General features: G+C 50.9%; 1 protein-coding gene across 2 annotated transcripts in view; it reads right to left on the reverse strand.

Moving 5' to 3' along the window:
- Window positions 1–1,913: 1,913 nt before the first annotated feature.
- Window positions 1,914–26,138, reverse strand: part of LOC140385827 (uncharacterized) — a 50,428-nt gene continuing 26,203 nt past the window's right edge. For both annotated transcript variants that reach the window (XM_072468390.1, XM_072468391.1), the window contains exons 4-7: window positions 16,834–16,927; window positions 13,598–13,760; window positions 6,522–6,616; window positions 1,914–5,707 (exon numbers count right to left, since the gene is read on the reverse strand). In XM_072468390.1, the coding sequence (XP_072324491.1) occupies window positions 5,561–5,707; window positions 6,522–6,616; window positions 13,598–13,760; window positions 16,834–16,927 (499 nt within the window). In that variant the 3' untranslated portion in view covers window positions 1,914–5,560. The remainder of the gene's footprint in view (window positions 5,708–6,521; window positions 6,617–13,597; window positions 13,761–16,833; window positions 16,928–26,138) is intronic.

Genomic DNA, 26,138 nt, shown 5'->3' on the forward strand with positions numbered 1-26,138 from the left:
TACACCCTCAAAGAACTCATATACGTTTATCAAACACAATTTCCCTTTCATAACTATGAGAAACAAGACATATGAAAACACTAGTCTACCACTACTCTGCCAAATGTAATTAATTTACCTTTCACAATGTCCCGAGATGCTTTGCACCTCATTAAGTATTTTCTGAAGCATAGATACTACTGCAATTAATAAAATATAGCAGCCAGATTGTGCATAACAAGATCTCCAGATTTCAAATAAATAGGTGTTAGTTTGGTGATAAATACTGGTCAGAATACTTTCAGCTCTTCTTCATAGAACATACAGTGCAGAAGGAGGCCATTCAGCCCATCGAGTCTGCACCAACCCACTTAAGTCCTCACTTCCACCCTATCCCCATAACCCAATAACCCCACCTAACCTTTTTGGACACGGTCAATTTAGCATGGCCAATCCACCTAACCTGCACGTCTTTGGACTGTGGGAGGAAACCGGAGCACCCGGAGGAAACCCACGCAGACACGGGGAGAACGTGCAGACTCCGCACAGACAGTGACCCAAGCTGGGAATCCAACCTGGGACCCTGGCGCTGTGAAGCCACAGTGCTAACCGCTGTGTCACCGTGCTGCCCATAGTGTCATAGGATCTTCTACATCCATCTGAGAGAGCTTGGTTTTTCATCTCAGCAAAAAGACAGCATTTCAGACAGTGCAGCTCTCCCACTCAAGTTCCAGCCAACATCCCGTGCTCAAATCTCTAGAGTGGAGCTTTTAGAGGTAAGATTGCTAGCACTGAGCCAAGGCTGGCACATTTGCCTTGTCCCGACACACAAATCTAATTTAGACAAATCTTATTGTGAGCCCTTATACACGTTTGCATATAATCTCAAATTTGAATAGCTTTCTTTGATAACCTTCTCCAAATCATTAGTAAAAATAAGAAACAAAGCATCAAAAAAAAGAGCCCTAGAGAACTACACTTGTTAACGGGATTCACTTTACTGTTAATCATTTTTTAACTTCTGCTTCTCAATCCATTTCACTATTTCTTCAATAGTACCAAGAATCTCAAAAATTAAATTTAAATCTGGCTGTGCATCTAAAGTGCAACCACAAAGTTGGTAGCAATCCGAATTGATCTATACTCTGTTAAGCTATCAATCTCAGCCACACGATTATGGGACTGTGAAATGGAAGCCTAGTGTAGTTGATAATAGTGCAAAAGGTATTGGTGGCAGTACCCTTAACTTTGAGTCAGAAGGTTGTGGTTCAAATCCCACACCATATATATGTACATAATCTAGGCTGACACCAAGTGCAGTCCTGGGTTAAGTGCTGCACTGTTGGAGTTGCCACCATTTGGACACGACATCGTCCGTCCTCTTAGGTGAATGGCAGTTGAGTAGGGCAGTTCTCCTGGCTCACATTTTGCTGTAAACACCATTAAAACAGATCATCAGGTTAGTTATCTTAATGCCTTTTCTTCCATCGGCCTCCATTTTATAACAGTGTCTGCCCTTTAGAAGGGACGTCCTGAGTTTGTGACAGGTGCTATTAAAATGCAAATTTTGTCTCTTTCATAGAAAAGAGGAAAATCTTGCTAGAAGGTCATAATGTGGAGATGCCGGCATTGGACTGGAGAGAGCATAGTAAGAAGTCTTACATCACCGGGTTAAAGTCCAACAGGTTTGTTTCGAATCACTAGCTTTTGGAGCGCAGCTCCTTCATCAGGTGAGCTGCGCTCCTCGAAAGCTAGTGATTCGAAACAAACCTGTTGGACTTTAACCTGGTGTTGCTAGAAGGTGGTAACGCTGGCCATTGGCATGTTTGCTACCTTTTGCATTTTAGGGTGTCAGTGATGTTGAGAATACTGCAATAATGAACTTGACTATTTTCATGGAAACATATGAAGTAACATGTTTAGCACATAAAACGTCACAAATAATTAAATATTTTATTAGAAAAACACAAAATTCTCCCAACAGTTGCTTTAGATTGTATGTAGTGACATCACAAGTCACACCCAGAGCTGAGATGATCAGGAAATTCTCTTGTCAATCTCTCCTGGAGACCTCACTGTATAAGTGACTGGGAATGATTTTATGGATGTCATTTGGTCTACGTAACTATCCTCCACTCACTGCATTTTGCTGGAAAAATAAATCTTTTTTTCGGGTGATTCTGCTGCAGAATTGTTCATCAGTTCTGTTTGCTGTAGTTCGTAATAGACTGCTAAATAAATAAATTCTATTTACTATAAAATAGACGGTTTGCTCGAGCCTTGCCTGCCTCCAGCTCATTGGCTGACTCTGTTTTGTTTGGTTCCTCCACATACTTTCCTGCAAGATGGTGGAAAAGGAATTAGTCGCAGGCCTTTACCACTGTTCCAAATACCCAACCACAAAGTTCGTCAGTGCTTCCTCTCTCCAATATGGAATAAGATTTAGTTTTTGCTTGGTGCCCACTTGCACCCCAGTATAAATCAGTGGTGGACAACCTGTGGCCCGGGGAGCCACGTGCGGCCCATCTGGGTTCTGAGTGCAGCCCATTTTGTTGACTGTTGCCCACACGTTGGGCTGCCACATTCCGCTGGTTTCTGGTTTTAAAGCAAGGACAAGTGAAGTGAGTTGAATGCTGATTGCATTAACTGTGAGAGCCGTCTGCTCCTTCTGGATCAAAAGTGTAAATATTTATTTTGTTTTTATCTATTCGAAGTTGGCGATAGTTCTATGAATATATAAATGGTTAAGCATTCTCTCTAACTCGTTATGAAATATTTGGTGGGTATTAAATGTATTTAATCTTATTCATGGGGTCATAGTTAGTGAATAAGCCTGGTTTCAATCTTGTGGCCCACTGAGATGAAGGAGGGTCACTCATGTGGTCCACTCACTAACCGAGGTTGCCCATTACTGGTGTTAATGGTTTTACTGTCACCATGTTACAAACATTCCCCCACAACACTGGCCACCTCCTCAACTATCATGGAGTACTTTAGGAGCTTGGCAAAATTGTGGCCAGTTTCTTTTCAAATTAATATGCACATCCCAGTGCAAAATCTGCCACGAATGAATGAATTTGGACAGGGTTTTAAAATGTTACACTTCTTGCACTGCTTTAAAAATAAAAGCCTTTGTGTATTTAAGAGTGGTAACTTGGTAAAGTTTGATTAGTTCTGCTGAAAATTGGCTTATCTCAAAAAAAAATTATTTTAAATCAGTGCCAAGTGGGTAGCCCAGTCTTGGTGAAAGTACCTTGTACAAAAATAAACAAAACTCACTGGGGGACTTCCGGTGGGCGGGAGGCGGCCGCACAATGGAGGGCACCCGTTCGGGAACGGCATTTTCGGGACTTTAAGCCCGGTCCCAGGGTCCACAGAGGCGGCAAAAGCAGGGAGAAGGCACAGAGGCGGCAGAGTGAAGGAACAGTGAAGAAAAATGTCGAGGGTGAGCAAAAGAACGTCCGTAAGGAAAACAGCTGAAGGTCCGTCGGGGAGTGGAAAGGTCACCGCGGAGTCACCAAGGAAAATGGAGGCTGGAACACCAGGGGAGGCCACATTGCTTACGGCTGAAGAAATAACTAAGGTGATGGCTGCGGAATTTGAAAAGCAGTTGGCGCAGATTGCGAAATGCATGGAGACGGTGAGGAAAGAGATGAGGGAGGTTTTGAGTGTGCTGGTGGAGGAGGCGGTTTCCCCGGTGAGGACGGAGGTGGCGAGCGCCGTGGCGGAGGTGCGAGAGCAAGGGGAGGCGCTGAAGGAAGTGGAGGAGACGTTATTGCAGCACGGTGATCAACTTGCCTCGATGGGGAAGGAGATGCGGAAGGTGATAGACATTAACAAGGATCTGCGAGGAAAAATGGAAGACCTGGAAAACATATCCAGGCGACAGAGTTTGAGGATTGTGGGGCTGCCCGAAGGAGTTGAAGGACCGAGGCCGACTGAGTATTTTGCCGCGATGCTGGCGAAACTATTGGGGGAGGGGGAGGATCCCTCCCGATATGAACTGGATCGGGCTCATCAGTCGTGGAGGCCTGTACCAAAGGCGAGTGAGCCGCCAAGGGTAGTGACCCTGTGCTTCCGTAGGTAGGTACAGTGTGAAGGAGAAGGTCCTGAGCTGGGCCAAGCAGAAACAGGTGGTGCAGTGGGCTGGAGCTGGTATACGTGTATACCAGGACTTTACGGTGGAGCTGGCGAGGAGGCGGGCTGCCTTCAACCGGGTGAAGAGGGCACTGTACATTAGCAAGTTGCAGTGCGGCATTGTATATCCAGCGAAGCTGAGGGTGTCTTACAAGCTCAGGGACTTTTATTTTGGAATGGCAGAAGCAGCGGAGGAGTTTACGAAGGCAGAAGGACTGTGGCAGAACTGAGAAATTGAGAAATGGCCATGTGCCGATGTAACCTCATGACTGTATTTTCTTCTTTTTTGTTTCACTGCGTGAGGGTGTAGGGGCTAAAGGAGCCAATGTTGTATATATTTGGACAAGGGAAGTGATGGGACTTTCACTCGAAATGAGGGCTCTTTGGGGTGTAGGTGGATATGCGGGGTTTGTGTGCTAAAAGGGGATTTCTGGGCTTTCCTAGGGCCGGGCAAGGGGGAATGGGACCCGGGCGGGGGCCTCCATGCTGGTCGGTTTAAGCCGGCCAGTGAACGGGAGTGAGGTGGGGGGGAGGGGCTGCGGCCATCGGAGCCTGGCAGAACAGGGTCCGAGTGGTCTAGCCGGGGTGGAAAGTTGGGGGGAAGGAACCGAGGTTGGGGGGAGGAGTTTTACAAGAGTCAGTGGACGGGAGGAGTTGGAGACTTTGGGGGGGGGGGGGGGGGGGTACAGCTCTTGGGTATCATGACGGTACTCTTTCAGAGGTTGGAGGGCGTTGAGTGTAGGGGGGGGGAGGGGGAGTGGATTCTGTAGGTCAATGGTGACCATGGGCGGTCCCGGACTCCTTTTTCTTTTACTCCTTTGTTTTTTTTATTGCTACCGTGGGAGGGTTTGTTTTATTGGATGCATATACTGACAGGTGGGCCGTTGTTTGGGGTGGTGGGAGGATGGGATCGTTGGTATTGTTCAGGGGATTGATTTTGTATTTGTTACCGTTTACTGTTTGTGGGTGGGGTGTAAATTTTGAAGGAAAATGTGAAAATGGAGAATACATTTTTTAAAAATAAAAAACTAAACAAAACTGTTCTCAAGTTAGATTGGGGCGGTCAGTTCCTTAGAAAAATTCAAACAAAACATTCGGAACCGTTCTAAATATGCTTATTAGTATGTCTGTGCCCAAAAGATCCAACTTAGATTTTGGAGCGTCCTCAAAGGCCTGTAAACGAGCATGATTAGAGGAAACTCCCAATGATGATTGATTCATCCAGGAGCATGGCCAGATTTCTGGACAGGTACGGCTTCTGACTTCAATTTGTGTTTAACATTTCACAATTATTTGCATCTTGATATTGGGCGAATCACACTGAAAACAACAGTGTAAAAGCGGCAACAGAACGGCAACACCAAGCCCTTGATTTAAAAATGCAAAAATTCTGAAAATATGATCTTTCATATACATAAAACATTCATTGTGAATTCATTTTTTTTCATTTTGCAGCCACAGGATGTAAGACTTGTGGGAATGCAAGTCCATATTTCTCACAGATTTTTCGTAGGCATTTTTCATATTCATTATTCAGTTTAGCAGATTCTTGCAGAGCATACTTTAAATCTTCAATTTCTTCAAAGAAACCCTGTAATTAACATACAAACAGCAAATTAGTCCAAGGAGTGTAGTAACCAGGAATAACATGAAAATGTATGTCTTAACACATTTATTGCACTTAACATAAAGTAACAAAGAATTCTCCAAGACCCAAATGCCAGCATAATAGAGATTTGAATATTCAATAGAACTATATCCTGATGCCATGTTATAAATCCTGATGTGTTGCTCCAACACAGGATGAAATGTAAAGGATATTCTATAGGGGTCAATGGGAACTGAAATTTGATCAGGAGTCCTAAATAGGCAGCAAATTCTAACCCCACTAAATCTTCGTGCCCCATTGAATGCAATGAAACCCATACAATTTATAGCAACAGCTAGGCTTCAAAGTGACTCATTATTGGATCAGATGCAGTATTAAATACTCAACAGCGTAGTTATTTCATAATTTATACCTCCAGGAAAGCAGTAGGCCAAAAGTTGTTTTTATTAAAGTTGAGAAGCTGAGGAATACAGGGAAAGTGGGAGAAAGGATTAAGATAAGTAATGATGCCAAGCTTGGGTTTTAAAACAAAAGATTAAAGGAGGCAGGGAAGTAAAATGGTTACATATATAGACTGCAAGAGCATTGGCTCACTAAGAGCGGGAAAGATAGTCATTCCAAGTGCATAGATTGGCACAAAGCACTGTACATGAGCCATTGATCTGCCCAATTACTGGGCTGAAGGACCATGATGATGGCCAAATAAGGGAGGGTTTAAATAAAATAAATTAGCCAGATGTGGAAGAGTGCTCAACTAAATAATGCTTACAACAAATCACTACTAAGACAACAGTACCTTGTCCAATCCAAACAGCTCATTTTTGAGGCCTCTTCTCTCCTTTGTGAGTTTGTCCTTTTCCTTTTGTAGTCTTTCTATCTCAAACAACAACTCTGCAAGAAAGCACAGTGAAAAAGAAATGACAGGATTGCAAACATGAAAGGAGTAACCGGTTGGAAGAGCTTGAAATGCTTTTCGTCTTGTAAAAATCTCTATTGATGCTTTCAAGGACACTTGATTGTATTTTTTGTGGAGTCCCTTTTGTAATTGTTTTGCTCAGCTCTTTTGTTGGTATCTATCAATTCACACACCACGTGAGGGGAAATCCACTCTGAAATGGTCCTATGAAACACAACAGCATCCCAGAAACAAGTTTCCCTCAGATCACCTCTCTGAATATCAGTGTTTGACCACCTCTCGGAGCTATGCTGTGACAAAGTTGGTTGAGATCAGGAATTCAGAAATGGGAAAATGTAATTTTGTGTCCCTCTTTAGTTTCTAAACCTTTGTAAAAGGTGAAGGATGTCAGAGTTGAATGATAAAACATTGTCCACTTACTTATAAATTTGTTTCAGATTAAACCTTTCCCCAACAATGTGCCTTTAACTCCCACATTCCCAATTCCCAAGCCAGCTATGCTTACAATTTTATTTAAATAGTTTGAATACTAGAGCCCTTTATAGTAGATCTGTGTTCATGCAGCACACCCATTACGAACTGGTTTCAAAATGTCCCAATGTTGTTTCTTTCAGGCAGAAAAGAAGGGGCTTTCATCTCTCCGCCACCCACCCCCCCCCCCCCCCCCCCCCGCCCCCCATTGTGTGTAGATTCATCCACATCTCAGAGACGTAGACAGTGTTCTAATTGAATGCACCTCTCATAAGTGGAAAAATGGGCAATTACTAAGGGATACATTTTCTGTAGTTTTGATGAATTTTTACTGTTGGTAAAGGAGAAATTATATCAAACTTTTCCTCAGGTTAAATATGGTGTGTGTGTGTGTGTGGGGGGGGGGGGGGTTATATGAGGCACACATTCTACAGGACTAGGCTCGATGGGCGAAACAATCTTATTTCATTCCACCATTTCTTTTTTTAAAAATATGTTTATTCAAAATTTTTCAATAAATTTTTACAAAACACTCCAGAAAGGAAAGAAAATATACAAAAGAGAAATAAAAAGGGCATTACGCCAACACACAAAGCAACTTAATCCTCGAATCACTATCTAACAAACTGAGAACAAAAATGGGGCAAACGCCCCTTACATAAACCAAAACAAGAACCCCCCCCCCCCCCCCCCCCCCCGGGTTGCTGCTGCCACTGACCTCCACCTAACGTTCCGCGAGAAAGTCTAGGAACGGTTGCCACTGCCTGGAGACCCCTGCACAGACCCTCGCAAGGCAAACTTTATCTTCTCCAACCTGAGAAACCCCGCCATGTCATTGATCCAAGCCTCCACACTTGGGGGCATCGCGTCCCTCCACATTAGTAAGATCCTTCTCCGGGCTACCAAAGAGGCAAAGGCCAGAACTCCGGCCTCTTTCGGCTCCTGCACTCACGGCTCGTCTAACACCCCAAATATTGCTATCCCCCAGCTCGGTTTTACCAGAGTATCCAAGACACTGGACATAGCCCTTGCAAAGCCCCCCCAAAACCACTCAAGCGCCGGACACCCCCAGAACATATGGGCGTGATTTGCTGGGCTCCCCGAACACCTCATACACCTGTCTTCTACCCCAAAGAACTTACACAATGTCGCCCCTGTCATATGCGCCCTGTGTACCACTTTAAACTGGATCAGGCTGAGTCTGGCGCAAGACGAGGAGGAGTTAACCTTGCCAGGGCATCCGCCCACAGGCCCTCATCCAGCTCCTCACCCAGCTCCTCCTCCCACTTGCCCTTCAGCTCCTCCACCGAGGCTTCCTCCGCCTCCTGCAGCTGCTGGTAAATCGCCGAGACCTTACCCTCTCCGACCCACACACCCAAAATCACCCTGTCCTGTATCCTACGGGCAGGCGGCAGCGGAAATTTCCCTACCTGTCATTCCACCATTTCTTATGTTTTCATGGAATGTAAATAAAACTGCAAGTCTGCACATATTGACAGTGTGCCTTTATAAAAGTTCAATACAGCTGGTTCAGGGGATTACCGTACTTCAGAGCCGTATAGATCAGAAGAGGTCCAAGGTGCAGTCCATGGGCCGTGCTAAGTTAGTTGATTTCAGTCTCAGTGATAATAGTGGTACAAATAGCCTCCGTGCCTCCAAAGCTCAAGGTTGGGAAGGGGGTGCTGGTAGAGGGACTGAATTCTCAGGTAATATTCCCATTCCTGATCACCAGTCTGTGGTAGTCTGCAGAGGTATTACGGTACCTGGTAATGCTGGAACACCATTGGTAGATATTGTATGTTTCCCATTGGTAGCTCCACCCTGCTAGGCGGGGTATAAGAGCCCGTGCCGCCCCAGCAGCCTTCATTCTGTACCTGAGCTGCTGGGGGAAACATCTAGCTTATTAAAGCCTTCAGTTGGACTACAACCTCGCTTTAGTGGTCATTGATCGTGCATCAATTTAATAAGCTAGATTTAAAAGGATGGAGCTCCAAATCAAACCGGAGTGTCTGCAACTCAGCCCCCACGCGGCAAACTCAGCGGCAGTCTTCAAGCACTGGCTGGCGTGTTTTAAAGGATATCTCGGAACGGCCGAAAACACACCCACGGGAGAACAGAAAATGCAAGTCCTGCACTCGAGGGTGAGCCTGGAAATTTACACCCCCATTGAGGAAGCGGAAGACTTCGATGCAGCAATAGAGCTGCTAAAAGGACATTATATTCACCCGGTAAACCAGGTCTACGCCCGACATCTGCTAGCAATGAGGCGACAAATCCCTGGGGAATCGCTAGAAGAATCCTACCATGCACTCCTGGTGTTGGGGAGAAACTGCAGCTGCCCGCAAGTTTCGGTGAGCAACCACACAGATCCGAGACGCTTTCGTGGCAGGTATGCTGTCCTCCCAAATCCGGCAGCGATTGCTGGAAAAAGACGCTCCAGGCCTCAAGGAGGCACGGGCCCTTGCAGACTCCCTGGATGTGGCCTCCAGAAACGCCCACGCTTACGTTCCCGACCGCGCGGCAGCCCCCTGGGCAGCGTGGAACCCCTCCGCAGTCGACCCCGAAACATCCCCCATCCCCCCACAAGCTTGTGCTGCAAGGCGGCCTGGCACCCCGGGGGACCCCGCAGCTACTTTTGCGGGCAGGCCAAGCACCCCCGGCAGCGTTGCCCGGCCCGCACATCCACCTGCAAGGGATGCGTTAAAAAGGGCCACTTCGTAGTGGTATGCCAGGCCCGTGCGGTCGCCGTGGTCTCCGGCGGTGAATGTGGAACGCCCCCACAAACGTCTCCACGGTCTCCGTGCAGCCAGCGGGGGCGCCGCCATCTTCCTACTCCAGGGCCACATGCGGCCCCCGGGCCCGCCATCTTGTCCCGCGGACGCCTCGTTCGATGGATGGGCGCCGCCATTTTGTGCACCCCCAGCCATGTGCGACCAATTGGAGCTGCCATCTTGGATGGATTCCCAGGACCCCAGCTCAGCTGACCACACACCGCCTGAAGAGAACACTCAACTGCTGAGATTAGCCTCGGTGACCCTGGATCAGTCCCGGCCTCGAACATTCTCAACTGTTACAACAATTGTACTAATCAACGGGCACGAGATGTCCTGCTTAATCGACTCTGGGAGCACGGAGAGCTTCAAACACCCCGACACGGTAAGGCGCTGTTCTCTCCTCGTCCACCCCATTAATCAAAAAATCTTCCTGGCCTCCGGTTCCCACTCAGTAGAGATAAAGGGGTTTTGTGCAGCAAACCTCACAGTCCAGGGAAGAGAGTTGAAAAATTACCGGCTCTACATCCTTCCCCACCTCTGCGCGGCCACACTCCTAGGTTTAGACATCCAGTGTAATCTCCAAAGTCTAACTTTCAAATTCCTATCCCCTATCCCCCCCCTCACTGTCTGCGGCCTCGCAGCCCTCAAGGTCGATCTGCCTTCCCTGTTTGCGAACCTCACCCTGGATTGCAAACCCGTCGCCACCAGGAGCAGACGCTACAGTGCCCAGGACCGGATCTTTATTAGGTCAGAGGTCCAAAGGCTATTGAGGGAAGGAGTCATTGAAGCTAGCAACAGTCCCTGGAGAGCTCAAGTAGTGGTGGTAAAGACCGGGAAGAAGCATAGGATGGTCATCGACTACAGTCAGACCATCAACAGGTTTACGCAGCTGGACGCGTACCATCTCCCCCGCATATCCGACCTGGTAGACAGGATCGTGCATTACAAGTCTTCTCCATGGTGGATCTTAAATCCGCCTACCACAGCTCCCCATCCGCACTAGTGACCGCAAATACACTGCCTTCGAGGCAGATGGGCGGCTCTACCACTTCTTAAGGGTTCCCTTCGGTGTCACCAATGGGGTCTCGGTCTTCCAGCGCGAGATGGACCGAATGGTTGACCGGTATGGTTTACGGGCAACGTTCCCGTATCTCGACAATGTCACCACCTGCGGCCACGACCAGCAGGACCATGACACCAACCTCCGAAAATTCCCCCAGACCGCAAAGATCCTTAACCTTACATACAACAAGGATAAATGCGTGTTTATCACCGACCGCCTAGCCATCCTCGGCTACGTAGTGCGAAATGGAGTTATAGGCCCCGACCCTGAACGCATGCGCCCTCTTATGGAGCTCCCCCTCCCTCAATGCTCCAAGGCCCTGAAGCTCTGCCTAGGGTTTTTCTCTTACTATGCCCAGTGGGTCCCCAACTATGCGGACAAGGCACGTCCCCTGATCCAATCCACAGTTTTTCCCCTGTCGATAGAGGCCCGCCAGGCCTTCAGCCACATCAAAGCAGACATTGCAAAGGCCACGATGTACGCCATCGACGAGTCCCTCCCCTTCCAGGTCGAGAGCGACGCGTCTGATGTAGTTCTGGCGGCCACCCTCAACCAAGCGGGCAGACCCGTGGCCTTCTTCTCACGTACCCTCCATGCTTCCGAAATGCGCCACTCCTCAGTCGAAAAGGAGGCCCAGGCCATAGTAGAAGCTGTGCGACATTGGAGGCATTACCCGGCCGGCAGGAGATTCACTCTCCTCACTGACCAACGGTCGGTTGCTTTCATGTTCGATAATGCACAGCGGGGCAAGATAAAGAACGATAAGATCTTGCGGTGAAGGATCGAACTCTCCACCTACAACTACGAGATCTTGTATCGTCCCGGGAAGCTAAACGAGCCTCCTGATGCCCTGTCCCGCGGCACATGTGCCAACGCACAAGTGGACCGCCTCCGAGCCCTCCACGAGGACCTCTGCCACCCGGGGGTCACTCGCTTTTTCCATTTTATCAAGACCCAAAACCTGCCCGAATCCATCGAGGAGGTCAGGACAGCCACCAGGGACTGCAAAATCTGCGCGGAGTGCAAACCGCACTTCTACCGGCCAGAGAAAGCGCACCTGATAAAGGCTTCCCGTCCTTTTGAACTCCTCAGCATGGACTTCAAAGGCCCCCTCCCCTCCACCAACCGCAACACGTACTTCCTGAACGTGATTGCCGAGTACTCCCGGTTCCCATTCGCCATCCCCTGCCTCGACATGATCGCAACCACCGTCAACAAGGCCCTCCATAGCATCTTTGCACTGTTCGGGTTCCCCGCTTACATACATAGTGACAGGGGGTCCTCCTTTATGAGCGACGAACAGCATCAATTCCTGCTCAGCAAGGGCATTGCCTCGAGCAGGACGACCAGTTACAACCCCCGGGGTAACGGACAGGTAGAGAGGGAGAACGGAACGGTCTGGAAGACCGTCCTACTGGCCCTACGGTCCAGGAATCTCCCAGTCTCCCGCTGGCAGGAAGTCCTCCCTGATGCCCTCCACTCCATCCAGTCACTGCTTTGTACCACAACCAACTAAACACCTCACGAACGTCTCCTTGTCTTTCCCAGGATGTCCTCCTCTGGGACCTCGCTCCCGACCTGGCTGGCAGCTCCCGGACCCATCCTGCTCCGAAAACACGTGCGGGCGCACAAATCGGACCCGTTGGTCGAGATGGTCCATCTTCTCCACGCCAACTCCCAGTAGGCCTACGTGGCGTACCCCGACGGCCGACAAGATACGGTCTCCCTATGAGATCTGGCAACTGCCAGAGCCCCACGCACAACCCAGCCACCAGTCCCACCCTCCCTCCCACCTGTGCACCTTACAGGAGGGTCGGTCCTTCCGCCGGCCCCGTCTAGGCCCCCCCACCCACCGACGCCCCCCACAGACTCTTCCCTCCCAGGTCAACCGTTTTCCCCACTAGCGCTGTCTATGGGTGTCGAAGCTGCCAGAGAGATCGAGGCCACACTCCCGGAGTCACAGACGCCCGAGTCTCCACCGGAGTCACCACCGAAGCTTCGACGATCACAGAGGACGACCAGGGCCCCCGATCAACTGATTGCTTCATTTTAAAGTGTATACTTAATTATGAATCATAAATTGTAAATAGAATTGTAAATAGTTACAAAACGCTGTACGGAGGTATTACAGTACCTCCATAACTATAATTTCTACCACGTTACCATGTTGTAATGTCAGGCCGCCACCCCCGCCGGACTCTTTTTTTAACAGGGGGTGAATATGGTAGTCTGTGTAGAGGTATTACAGTACCTGGTAATGCTGCAACACCATTGGTAGATATTGTATGTTTCCCATTGGCCAAGCTGTGTGGTAGCTCCGCCCTGCTAGGTGGGGTAAAAGAGCCCGTGCCGCCCCAGCAGCCTTCTTTCTGTACCTGAGCTGCTGGGGGAAACATCCAGCTTATTAAAGCCTTCAGTTGGACTATAACCTCGCTTTAGTGGTCATTGATCGTGCATCACAGTCAAAAGAAAGTGTAGATGTCATCAGGCATGGTCAGGAGGGGGCCCTGGTCTGTGATACTTCCTTCCCCCTTCACAGTTGAGAGGTTTGCCAGATGAAGAATGGCCACTTGAGCCCAGTGCACGAGGAACCACACCTCAATATGAGATAACATCTCCAAAAAGAAAAAATTCAGTTAAAGCCTCACCAATGTGAATGCAGTCAGGTGAGCAGCCTTTCCCCCCACCAGACCTGTGTTTGTGAGATGCCAGAGTCCTCCTGTTCCTCCGCATGGCAGTGTGCTCATGTTCCACTTGCTGAATCCTTTGTTTTGATGTCACAAGCTGTAATTCTAACTCATGGATGTTCACCTGGAAGGTGCAAGAGTGAAGAATCAAAACATTTAAAAAAGATTTCTAAACTGTAAGTACAATTGAAGGCTCTAGGTAATTGCGATTACGTTTTTTGTGCTTTTCACAAAAAGAATAAAATGTTTATGGAGAAAAATAAACTATATTACATTAGACAAAAAGGTTGTAAAGATTTCAATACAAACAACAGCAAAGGGGTCAAATGACATTACTCCTTCACCCTGTACATTTACAGATACCTACAAATCCACTCTAATATTCATGGTAAGTATGCAGTACACATAAACTAGTAGGTGACCTATGATTGGACACACCACACTTCAAACCAAATGACAGATGCCACTAAAGCAGGTTGAAAAGATTTCTTATCAGCTTCCCCAAATGTTTGTTACACCGGGAAACAACTGATCTCACTCCGGCTTTCCCAAATAACGCTTCCACACGGACATCTTCAAGGATCTACCTCCAGAGTTTCAATCTCACCTTCCATTGTTCCTTTCACCTGGATCGCCGCTTACACCCACAATTCATCTTCCACTCTCAGGTATTCAGCCGTGCCAAGCAGACACCACTTGCCCTCATGGCCCGCAGCGCAGGTTAAACATAGAGTCAAAGATATTTACAGCATGGAAACAGACCCTTTAGCCCAGCTTGTCCATGCCGGCCAGTTTCTATCACTAAGCTAGTCCCAATTGCCCCAAAGGTTATTCCAAAAGTCTCAAGAATAAGTAAGAATATTGTAGTAAACAGCCATGTTCAAAAATGTTAATGGCCTCAGAAAAACATAAAGCGAGCGGCAATTATCCCAGTTGGCAGCAAAAAAAAGGCAAATGTGGAAACACACTAAGAAGCAAGAGCATAGCAACGGCTAAAGTCATTTTCTTCCCAATATATATAAGAGGAAATTTCTGCTCATCGCATACCATTGTAAAAGTATAACAGTGAAGGAAACATTGGCGGTGATCCTCCAGACACGCTGCTCCGGAAAAGCAGCTCGCCACACGCGGCACAACGAGGCTGTTGAAAGTTGGGCTCCGAGGACCCCAAATGAATTCCTGACCCCCATCCCAGCCCGAACGACACCCCGGCTTGCAATGCCTCACAAGATTCAATACAATCTCGCAAGGCGTTGCAAGGTGAATCCCGCCCAGGATGGGCGGAGTCATTTTTGGTAAATCTGCATATTAGAGCGAGGCAGTGCAGATCCCCGAGGTACCATTCAATCCCTTTGCCTCGGTGACCTCGGGCAAGTGCCGTTTTGTACTGATCCCCACGGAATGGCACTCGTGGGGGTCTCCAAGAGGATCGGAGGCCCCCAGGTGCATGCCCTTTGGGCAGGGTGGTGCCCTGTCACTGATGGTGCCATCTAGGTGCGAGCCTGGCACTGCCAAGGTACCCAGTGGCACTGCCAGGTTGGTAATGCCAAAAGCTGTCATTTTCTGCGCCTGTGCAATTGGGTCAGAGTTGCCCTAAGTGGGCGTTGGGGTGTCGTTCGGGCTGGGATGGGGGTCAGGAATTCATTTGGGGTCCTCGGAGATCATTAAAAATGGCCTCCTTCTGCACTGATAATTCTATGAATTACTCTTGGGCGGCCAATTAGGAAGTGGGTTGTGGGGGAGGGATCGGCATGGGGTCAGATGGAGGCGGCCTTGTGTAGGGAAACGACTTTGAGGGCTTTGTTGTCGGCGCCTCTGCCATTCTCACTAGCCAGGTACTCCGTGTGCCCAGTGGTGGTGTCGGCCCGAAGGGTGTGGGCAGTAGAGGCAGCATTTGGGACTGGAGGGTGCCTTGGTGTGGGCACTGATCTGCAACAACCATAGGTTTGTGCCGGGGGGATTGGATGCAAGATTTTGGGGGTGTCGTCAGGCAGGGATTGAGTGATTTGGCGATCTGTTCATAGGGGGCAAATTTGCCAAGTTGGAGGACCTGGAGAAAGTGTACGTGTTGCCCAGGGGGGTACTGTTTTAGGTACCTGCAGGTCCGAGACTTTCTGAGGAGAGAGGTGCTGTCCTTTCCTGGGCTGCTGCCCCTGGGGTTGCAAGACAAGGTGCTGCTGAGGGATAAGATAGGGGAGGGGAAGGTGTCTGATGTCCATAAGGAGTTGATGGGTTGGGAGGGAGTCCTGGTGGTGGTCATAAAGCATGAGCTGGGAGGGCAGATGGAGGGCGAGACGTGGGCAGAGGCCTTGCGAAGGGTGAATGCGTCCTTGCTGTGCCGGATCTGGCAGGGTTCGAGGACATGGCCGAGGTGCCGGGATGCAGGTGGTCCCGAGTCCAGAGATGGCGATATTCGGGGTGTTGGGAGATCCGGGAGTCCAGGGAGTGAGAGAGGCCCATGTCTCAGCCTTTGTCTCCCTGATAGCCCGGAGACGTATTTTGGTCAGGTGGCGGGACTCAAAGCCGCCGAAAGTGGGGATGTAGGTGAGCGACCAGCCCAAATTCCTGAGGCTGGAGATGGTCAAGTTCGTCTCGACAGGGTCGGTGGATGGGTTCACCTGGAGGTGGAAGCCATTTATTTATTTTTCCAAGGAGGTTTGAGGGGTCAGTGGGGGAGGGGGGGAAGAGAATGGGGGGCAAGTGGGTGAAAATGGGACGGTAGGATGGGAGAGAGGGTGGTATCAGGAGAGCGGGGGAGGAGTGGGTGTTGGTTGGTCACAATGCTGTTTGGTTGTTCTTCTGCTTTCGTTTGTTTATATGAAAATGCCTTGAATAAAATACTTTAAAAAAAGAAAAATATAATGGTTGGAAATTATGATTTACACACATTTTCCATATGCAAATCTTTTTTTTAAATTCTTAGAGTAAGAGTTTTTTTTTAATCTGTCAGTTTCAGCTAACAGCCAAAACTTCCCTTGAATAGACCAATTTTTTATCCACAGACAAAATAAAAGGCAATCATAAATAAGCTTGCAGCCTTGTTTCGATCAAATCCGGTATGGACCCTGAACCTAGGTTACTCTTACAGGGCAAGTGTTGTGAATTCTATAGCACTCCAGGCTAACAGTATTTTATGTATACACATCTACTCGACAAGGAAAAAGTGCTACAGTTATGCACAAAAATACAGAACTTACAGTGAGTTTAGAGATGGTTTCACTCTGTTCCTTGTTGGTTTTAATTTCTTTATCATAACGTTTCTGTAGGGCATTGTACATCTGTAGCAGTCGACTGGATAAACAAAGACAATATATTTAGTTCCAGAACATGGAAAATAGGAATCGTAGAACTTACAGTGCAGAAGGAGGCCATTCGGCCCATCGAGTCTGCACAGGCCCTTGGAAAGAGCAGCCTACTTAAGCCCACACCTCCACCCTATCCCCGTAACCCAGTAACGCCACCTAACCTTTTGGACACTAAGGGGCAATTTAGCATGGACAATCCACCTAACCTGCACATCTTTGGACTGTGGGAAGAATCTGGGGCACCCGGAGGAAACCCACGCAGACACAGGGAGAAAGTGCAAACTCCACACAAGCAATTATCCGAGGCCGGAATTGAACCCGGGTCCCTGGAGCTGTGAGGCAGCAGAGCTAACCACTGCGCCACCGTGCCGCCCACTGTGAAGTAGGTTATTCACCCCTTCGAGCTTGCTCCGCCATTCGATATAACCATTGCTGATCCTCTATCTCAACACCATACACCAGCTCTCTCACCCTTCGAGTGAAACATTTTTCCTCATCTTAGTCCTAATTGGTCTGTCCCATATCCTGAGACTGTGGCCTCTTGTTCTGAACTCCCCAGCCAGAGGAAACACCATCCCTGCTACAAGTCTAACCAGTCCTGTCAAAATTTTATACATATCTGTATCATATTCCCGTACCCCGAACAGGCGCCGGAATGTGGCGACTAGGGGATTTTCACAGTAACTTCATTGAAGCCTACTTGTGACAATAAACGATTATTATTATATCTCTGTGGAACTCTTTGCCGCTGAAGGCTGTGGAGGCCAAATCACTGAGTGTCTTTAAGACAGAGATAGGTAGGTTCTTGATTAATGAGGGGATCAGAGGTTATGGGGAGAAGGCAGGAGAATAGGGATGAGAAAATATCAGCCATGATTGAATGACGGAGCAGACTCAATGGGCCGAGTGGTCGAATTCTGCTCCTATGTCTTATGGTCTTATATCAATGGGATCCATTTGCATTCCTCCAAACTCAAGTGAATACAGGTCTGGATAACCCAATCTATGCTCATATTACAATTCCGCCATCCCAAGAATTTCTCTGGTAAACCTTTGCTTCACTCACTCTATGGCAAGTATATCCTTTCTTCGGTAAGGAGGCCAAAACAGCACACAACCTTCCAGGTGTGATCCCACCATGGCCCTGTGCAGCTGCAGTAAGACATCCTTGCTCCTGTACTTAAATCCTCTTGCAATGATGGCCAACATTGTCTTCCTACTTGCTTGCTGCATTTGCCTGCTTGCTTTCAGTTACTGATGTACAAGGACACCCAACAGGATCACCATTTCTGAAATAATGCATTCTGCTCCCCTCAGGGCATTAAGACCATGTGATATGGCACTGGTATCACATGTAGGCACAATGGGTAAGAAAGGCAGCATATTGCCAACAGATTGCCAGATATTTTGATTATAATTCGACAACTGATCATAGTGTGACCCATGGGCTACTAGGACAGTACCATAACCACAAGGCTACACATGTCCCAGTAACTTGCGTTCATCCTAAAGCTCCAATTCAAATAAGAGCAGGTAGCTCACCAGCTGCCCTGACCAACATTTGTTTTTTTTGTTTTTTTAAAATAATTTTTATTAAAGGTTTTCATAAAATATCAATAACAAAATTAGAAAGAAAAAAGAACCCAACAGGGTTAAGTACAAAACACAATCTAAAAAAGCAACCCCCAAACCCCTCCCCCCCCGTACTGAATAATAAATTAACATTAACACCCCGACTTAAGACAACAGGTGTATACACCCCCTCAGACCCTTCCAGTGTAAATAACATAAACAAAAATAAAGTAAACCGCCCCCCCACCACCCCCCGAGCTGCTGCTGCCATTGATCAATGTCTATCGTTCTGCCAGGAAGTCTAAGAACGGTTGCCACCGCCTAAAGAACCCTTGTACCGACCCTCTCAAGGTGAATTTCACCCTCTCCAATTTAATGAACCCTGCCATATCGCTGATCCAGGATTCCACGCTTGGGGGCCTCGTATCTTTCCACTGAAGGAGAATCCTTCGCCGGGCTACCAGGGACGCAAAGGCCAGAATTCCGGCCCCTATCGCCTCCTGCATTCCCGGCTCCTCTGCCACCCCAAATATTGCGAGCCCCCAGCCCGGTTTGACCCTGGATCCTACCACCCTCGACATCGTCCTCGCTACGCCCATCCAAAATTCCTCCAGCGCTGGGCATGCCCAGAACATATGGGTGTGATTTGCTGGGCTCCCTGAGCACCTAACACACCTGTCCTCACCCCCAAAGAACCTGCTCATCCTTGTCCCGGTCATGTGTGCCCTGTGCAGCACCTTAAACTCTATGAGGCTGAGCCTCGCGCATGAAGAGGAAGAGTTCACCCTCCCTAGGGCATCTGCCCACGTCCCCTCTTCGATCTCCTCTCCCAACTCCTTCTCCCACTTACCTTTCAACTCCACCACCGAGGCCTCCTCCTGCATCACCTGGTAAGTTTCCGAGATCTTCCCCACTCCCACCACCACCCCCCCCCCCCCCCCCCCCCCCCCACCCCCCCGAGAGCACCCTGTCCTGTACTGTGTGTGGCAGTAGCCGTGGGAATTCCACCATCTGCCGTCTGGCAAACGCCCTTACCTGTAAGTACCTGAAGGTGTTCCCCGGGGGAGCCCGTACTTCTCCTCCAGCTCACCCAAGCTCGCGAACTTCCCGTCCACAAACAGGTCCCCCAACTTTCATATGCCTGCCCTGTGCCACCCCGAAAACCCTCCACCTGTTCTTCCTGGGGCGAACCGGTGGTTCCCCCGTAATGGGGTCCAAGCCGAGGCCCTAACTTCCCCCCATGCCGCCTCCACTGCCCCCAAATTTTGAGGGCCGCCATCACCACTGGGCTCGTGGTATACCTCCTTGGAGGGAGTGGCAGCGGTGCCGTTGCCAGCGCCCCCAGACTCGTACCCACACAGGACGCCGTCTCCAGCCTCTTCTATGCAGCCCCCTCCCCCTCCATCACCCACTTGCGCACAATTGTCGCATTGGCGGCCCAGTAGTACCCACAGAGGTTGGGCAGCGCCAGCCCTCCCCTATCTCTACTCCGCTCCAGGAACACCCTTCTCACCCTCGGAGTCCCTCGCGCCCACACAAACCCCATTATACTCCTGTTAACCTGCCTGAAAAAAGCCTTCGGGATAAACACGGGGAGGCACTGGAACAGGAACAAAAACCTTGGGAGCACCGTCATTTTGATTGACTGCACCCTACCCGCCAGGGACAGCGGCAACGCGTCCCACCTCTTGAACTCCTCCTCCATTTGCTCCACCAGCCTTGTAAAGTTAAGCCTATGCAGGGCCCCCCCAGCTCCTGGCCACCTGGACCCCCAAATATCTGAAACTCCTCTCCGCCCTTTTTAGTGGGAGCTCGCCAATCCCCCTCTCCTGGTCCCCTAGCTGAACTACGAACAGTTCGCTCTTCCCCATATTGAGCTTGTACCCCGAAAAGTCCCCGAATTCCCAACCATCCTCATTACCTCTGGCATTCCTCCCACCGGGTCCGCCACATACAGCAGCAGGTCGTCCGCATAAAGCGACACCCTATGCTCCTCCCCACCCCGCACCAACCCCCTCCAGTTCCTCGACTCTCTCAGTGCCATAGCCAGGGGTTCAATCGCCAGTGCGAAGAGCAGGGGGGACAGGGGACACCCGTCTCGTCCCTCGGTGCAACCGAAAGTACTCGGACCTCCTCCTATTTGTGGCCACACTCGCCATCGGGACCTCGTACAACAGCCTAACCCACCTGACAAACCCCTCCCCAAACCCGAACCTCTTCAGCACCTCCCACAGATACCCCCACTCTACCCTATCGAAGGCTTTCTCAGCGTCCATCGCCACCACTATCATCGCCTCCCCCTCCCTCGCCGGCATCATGATAACGTTCAAAATCCGTCGCACATTCGCGTTCAACTGTCTCCCCTTCATAAACCCCGTCTGGTCTTCATGGATGATCTGCGGCACACAATCCTCAATCCTCGTGGCTAAGACCTTCGCCAGCACCTTGGCATCTACATTTAGCAAGGAAATCGGTCTGTAAGACCCACATTGCAGGGGATCCTTGTCCCGCTTCAGGATCAAGGAGATCAGTGCCCGGGACATCATCGGGGGTAAAGCCCCCCCCTCCCTTGCCTCATTAAAGGTCCTAACTAACATCGGGCCCAACAGGTCCATATATTTTTTATAGAACTCGACCGGGAAACCGTCCGGCCCCGGTGCCTTCCCCGCCTGCATGCTTCCTATCCCTTTGATCAGCTCCTCCAACCCAATCGGGGCCCCCAGTCCCGCCACCAGTCCCTCTTCCACCTTTGGAAACCTCAATTGGTCCAGGAAACGGCCCATCCCTCCCTCCTCCCGTGGGGGCTCGGATCGGTACAATTCCTCGTAGAAGTCCGTGAAGACCCCATTGATGCCAACCCCACTCCGCACCACGCTCCCTCCCCTGTCCTTAACTCCCCCGATCTCCCTAGCTGCGACCCGCTTCCAAAGCTGATGCGCCAGCATCCGGCTTGCCTTTTCCCCATACTCGTAGACCGCCCCCTGGGCCTTCCTCCACTGCACCTCCGCCTTCCTGGTGGTCACCAGGTCGAATTCGGCCTGGAGGCTGTGCCTCTTCCTCAACAATCCTTCCTCAGGTTCTTCCGCATACCTCCTGTCTACCCTCACCATCTCCCCCACCAGCCTCTCCCTCTCCCCCCGCTCCCTCCGCTCCTTGTGGGCCCTGATGGAGATCAGCTCTCCCCTCACCACCGTCTTCAGTGCCTCCCATACCATCCCCACTCGGACCTCCCCGTTGTCGTTGGTCTCCAAGTACCTCTCTATACTTCCTCGGACCCGCTCGCTCACCTCCTCGTCCGCCAACAGCCCCACCTCCAAGCGCCACAGCGGGCGCTGGTCCCTCTCCTCCCCCATCTCCAAGTCCACCCAATGCGGGGCGTGGTCCAAAATGGCTATTGCCGAATACTCGGTATCCTCTACTCTCGCTATCAGCGCCCTTCTCAAAATGAAAAAGTCGATTCGAGAATAAGCCTTATGGACATGTGAGAAGAATGAAAATTCCCTAGCCCCCGGCCTTGCAAATCTCCAAGGGTCCACCCCTCCCATTTGGTCCATAAATCCCCTCAACACTCTAGCCGCCGCCGGCTTCCTACCCGTCCTAGACCTGGAGCGATCCAGTGCAGGATCCAACACCGTGTTAAAGTCTCCCCCCATTATCAGGCCCCCCACTTCCAAGTCTGGGATCCGACCCAACATACGCCGCATAAAACCCGCATCGTCCCAGTTCGGAGCATACACATTGACCAGTACCAGCCTCTCTCCCTGCAACTTACCACTTACCATTATGTACCTACCGCCATTATCTGCCACAATGTTCGACGCCTCGAATAACACCTTCTTTCACACCAAGATCGCCACCCCTCGATTTTTGGCATCTAGCCCCGAGTGAAACACCTGACCTACCCACCCTTTCCTCAGTCTTACCTGGTCTGCCACCTTCAGGTGTGTCTCCTGGAGCATAACCACATCCGCCTTGAGCCTCTTCAGGTGCGCGAACACGCGGGCCCACTTAACCGGCCCATTCAGTCCTCCTACATTCCAGATTGTCAGCCGGATAAGGGGGCTACCCGCCCCCCTCCCCCGCCGACTAGCCATGACCCCCTCCTCGGCCAGCCACGCGCCTGCACCCCACACCCGGCCCGTTCCCCACAGCGGCATACCCCCGTCTTGACCCACCCCACTCGCTCCAGCTCCTCCTTGAACTCCTTGAACTTAGCAGCAGCAACTCGATTCCCCCCCGCCCCCCCCCCCACCCCCCGCCCCCCCACCCCCGCCCCCCACCCCCACCTAGGACCCATCCTAACTGGTTTACTCCCACCATTGCACTTCCGCAAGTCAGCTGACTCCTGCTGACCCCGGCCACTCCCGCCTCCCCTTCGACTCCTCCCATTGTGTGGCACACCCTCCTCTCCCGCTCCCCATTGTGACCAACATTTGTTCATCAACCATCACCACCAAGAGTAGGTCATTGGCCATTCATCTCATTGTTGCTTTTAAGATGCTGGTGGCATGGAATTTTTTTTCAAATTAATTTACGGGATGTTGGCGTCGCTGGTTAGGCCAGCATTTATTGCTCATCCCTAGTTGCCCTTCAGAAGGTGGTGATGAGTTGCCTTCTTGAACCGCTAAAGTCCTTGAGGTGTAGGTACACCCACTGTGCTGTTAGCGAGTTCCCCAGTGACAGTGAAGGAGCGGCGATATATTTCCAAGTCAAGGTGGTGAGTGACTTGGAGGAGAACCTACAGGTGGTGGATGATATGTTGGGTGTTCTGGATCACATACAGGTCACCAACACTTGAAATAGTGCAACGCTATTTTATTGAATCATTAACTGTTTAAACATACTTAAACTGTGGGTTAATACGAAACTAGCTTTAACTAAAGACCTCTGCCTTGTCCTAACCAGTCGATGCACTCAGCACATGGTGAATGTCTGTGTTGCAGGCTGTGAGCTCTGTCCTCCTAGCTAGATGCTACTCGAATGAGCGGGAACTCTGATGCTCCCTGTCTTTATAGTGCGTGTGCTCTCACTGGTGATTGGCTGCGGTGTTGTATATGTTGATTGGTCCCACTGTGTGTCCATCAGTGTGTGTCTGCACCATGATATACTGGTGTAAATTATGACATCCCCCCTTTTATAAAAAATGCATCTGCGTGGCAATAAATAGTGTGTGGTGAATTGTCCTGACTACGTGTGTGCAAAATATTTACAGGACAATGGACATAAAAACTAAGCTATTTACATGGGAAGGTGCCTGGTGCAGGAAAAAACAGTGTGTCACAAGAATAACGAGATGGACACTATATACAAACCACTTGAACGATTAGACGGAAGAACACAACACATCAGAAAGTCCATAAGTCCACAAAGTTCACAAATTAAGTCTCTGAGGTGGGTAACGAATTCTGGTTGCCCGCCTCAAGGGTGGGTCGGGAGCCGCCGGCTGAGGAGCGGGCTGGACTGCGTCAGAGTGAGGAGGATGCAGGGGAGGATGCAGAGTGAGAAGAATGCAGAGTGACCGGAATCTCTGCATAGTCCAGGTCAGGGTCAACAGGAGGGCGTGGCCATGGTGGAGGATCATGTAGCAAGCGAGGAACGAGACGAAGGGCACGTCGATTGCGGTGCAGAATGGAGCCATCCGGTAGACGAACCAGGAACGAGCGGGGAGCCACCTGCCGAAGAACCACAGCGGTTGCAGACCAGCCACCATCTGGAAGATGGATGCGGATGTTGTTATCTGGAGCCAGAGCAGGGAGATCAGCTGCACGGGAGTTCATGAGCCGCCTTGTGCTGTGCACGAGACAGTTGCATTCGTTGAAGGACCGGAACGTGGTCGAGGTCTGGGACATGAATGGACGGCACCGTCGTCCTTTGGGTGCGGCACATGAGCAGCTGGGCTGGCGACAGGCCGGTGGACAGTGGGGCCGAGCGATAGGCCAGCAGGGCGAGGTAGAAATCGGACCCAGCATCGGCAGCCTTGCAGAGGAGCCGTTTGACTATGTGGACGCCCTTCTCCGCTTTGCCGTTGGATTGGGGGTGTGGTAGTATGTATTAGGGGTCATGTGGGACTGGAAGCCCTAATGTCATTGGCTGACAGATCCCGGGTCCTGGTTGGCCGTTGACCTCTAGCTCCGCCCTGAAGGCGGAGTATAAGAAGCCGGAGTCCTCCCCCGCAGGCCATTCTACTATCGAGCTGCGGGGGAACAGACACGCTTAATAAAGCCTCATCGACTTCACTCTATTCGTCTCACGGAGTCTTTGTGCGCTACAATTTATTAAGCGTGCCTAAAAAGGACTATGGAGCTCAGGATCATCCCGGAATGCCTGAGGATCAGCCCCCACGCAGTGAACGCGGCAGCAGCCTTCAAGCACTGGCAGACTTGTTTCGAGGCCTACCTCAGAACGGCCACCGGCTGGGTCACAGAAGACCAAAAACTACAGGTCCTGCACTCGAGGGTAAGCACGGAGATTTTCTCCCTCATCGAAGACGCGGAGGATTTCCAGACGGCGTTCGCAGCACTGAAAAGTCTCTATGTCCGCCCAGTTAACCAAATCTACGCTCGCTACCAGCTCGATACGAGACGGCAAGGTCCCGGAGAATCGATGGACGAATTCTACGCCGCGCTGCTGATTTTGGGACGAGCCTGCAGCTGCCCCTCGGTGAACGCAAATGAACACATGGACATGTTAATGCGCGATGCTTTTGTGGCAGGTATGAATTCCTCCCAAATCCGCCAAAGACTTCTAGAAAGAGTAGCTAGGACTCTCAGAGGCCCGGGCCCTAGCAGCCTCCCTAGACGTGGCCGCTATAATACCCGCGCCTACGGCCCCGACCGCGCGGCAGCCCATTGGGCTCCGTACGTAACCGTCGCGACAAACCCCCCCCCCCCCCCGGACACCCCACAGGTTTGCGCGGTCCAAACGCCAAGTCGCACCGGGGGCGCCCGCTACTATTTCTGCGGCCAGGCGAAACACCCCCGACAGCGCTGCCCGGCCCGCGCAGCAATCTGCAAGAGCTGCGGGAAAAAGGGCCATTTCGCGGTTGTGTGCCGGTCGCGCGAGGTCGCCGCTGTCCTGGGAGAACAGGGCCGTTTACGCTCCCCAACCCCCCCCAGCGCAACATGTACGACCCGCAGGCGCAACCGCTCTGGGTCCCGACCACCGCGGTCCCGGGAGAACAGGGAGCCCTGCACGCCGCTTACGCTCCCCAACCCCCCCCCCCCCGCACCCCATGTATGACCCGCCGGCGCTACCACTTTGGGTCCCGACCACCGCTCTCCACGGAGAAGAGGGAGTTCTGCGCGTCTCTAACGCCCCCTTACCCACCCCCCCCCCCCCCCCCCGCGCCCCACGTCTGACCCGCCGGCGCTAACAACTTGGGTCCCGACCACCGCTGTCCCCAGAGATGAGGGAGCCCCGCGCGGTCCTAGCGCTCCCCAACCCCCCCCAGCGCCCCATGTGCAACCCGCAGACGCCGCCATTTTGGGTCCCGGCCACCACGAGGGGAGGGCGCCGCCATCTTGGAGCACCCCAGACCTGTACGATGCGTGGGGGCGGCCATTTTGTCCACCCACGCCGCCATCTTGTGACCCCCAGACATGTGCGATGTATGGGGGCAGCCATTT

Source organism: Scyliorhinus torazame, chromosome 11, assembly GCF_047496885.1.
Source record: "Scyliorhinus torazame isolate Kashiwa2021f chromosome 11, sScyTor2.1, whole genome shotgun sequence".
Lineage (NCBI taxonomy): Eukaryota > Metazoa > Chordata > Chondrichthyes > Carcharhiniformes > Scyliorhinidae > Scyliorhinus > Scyliorhinus torazame.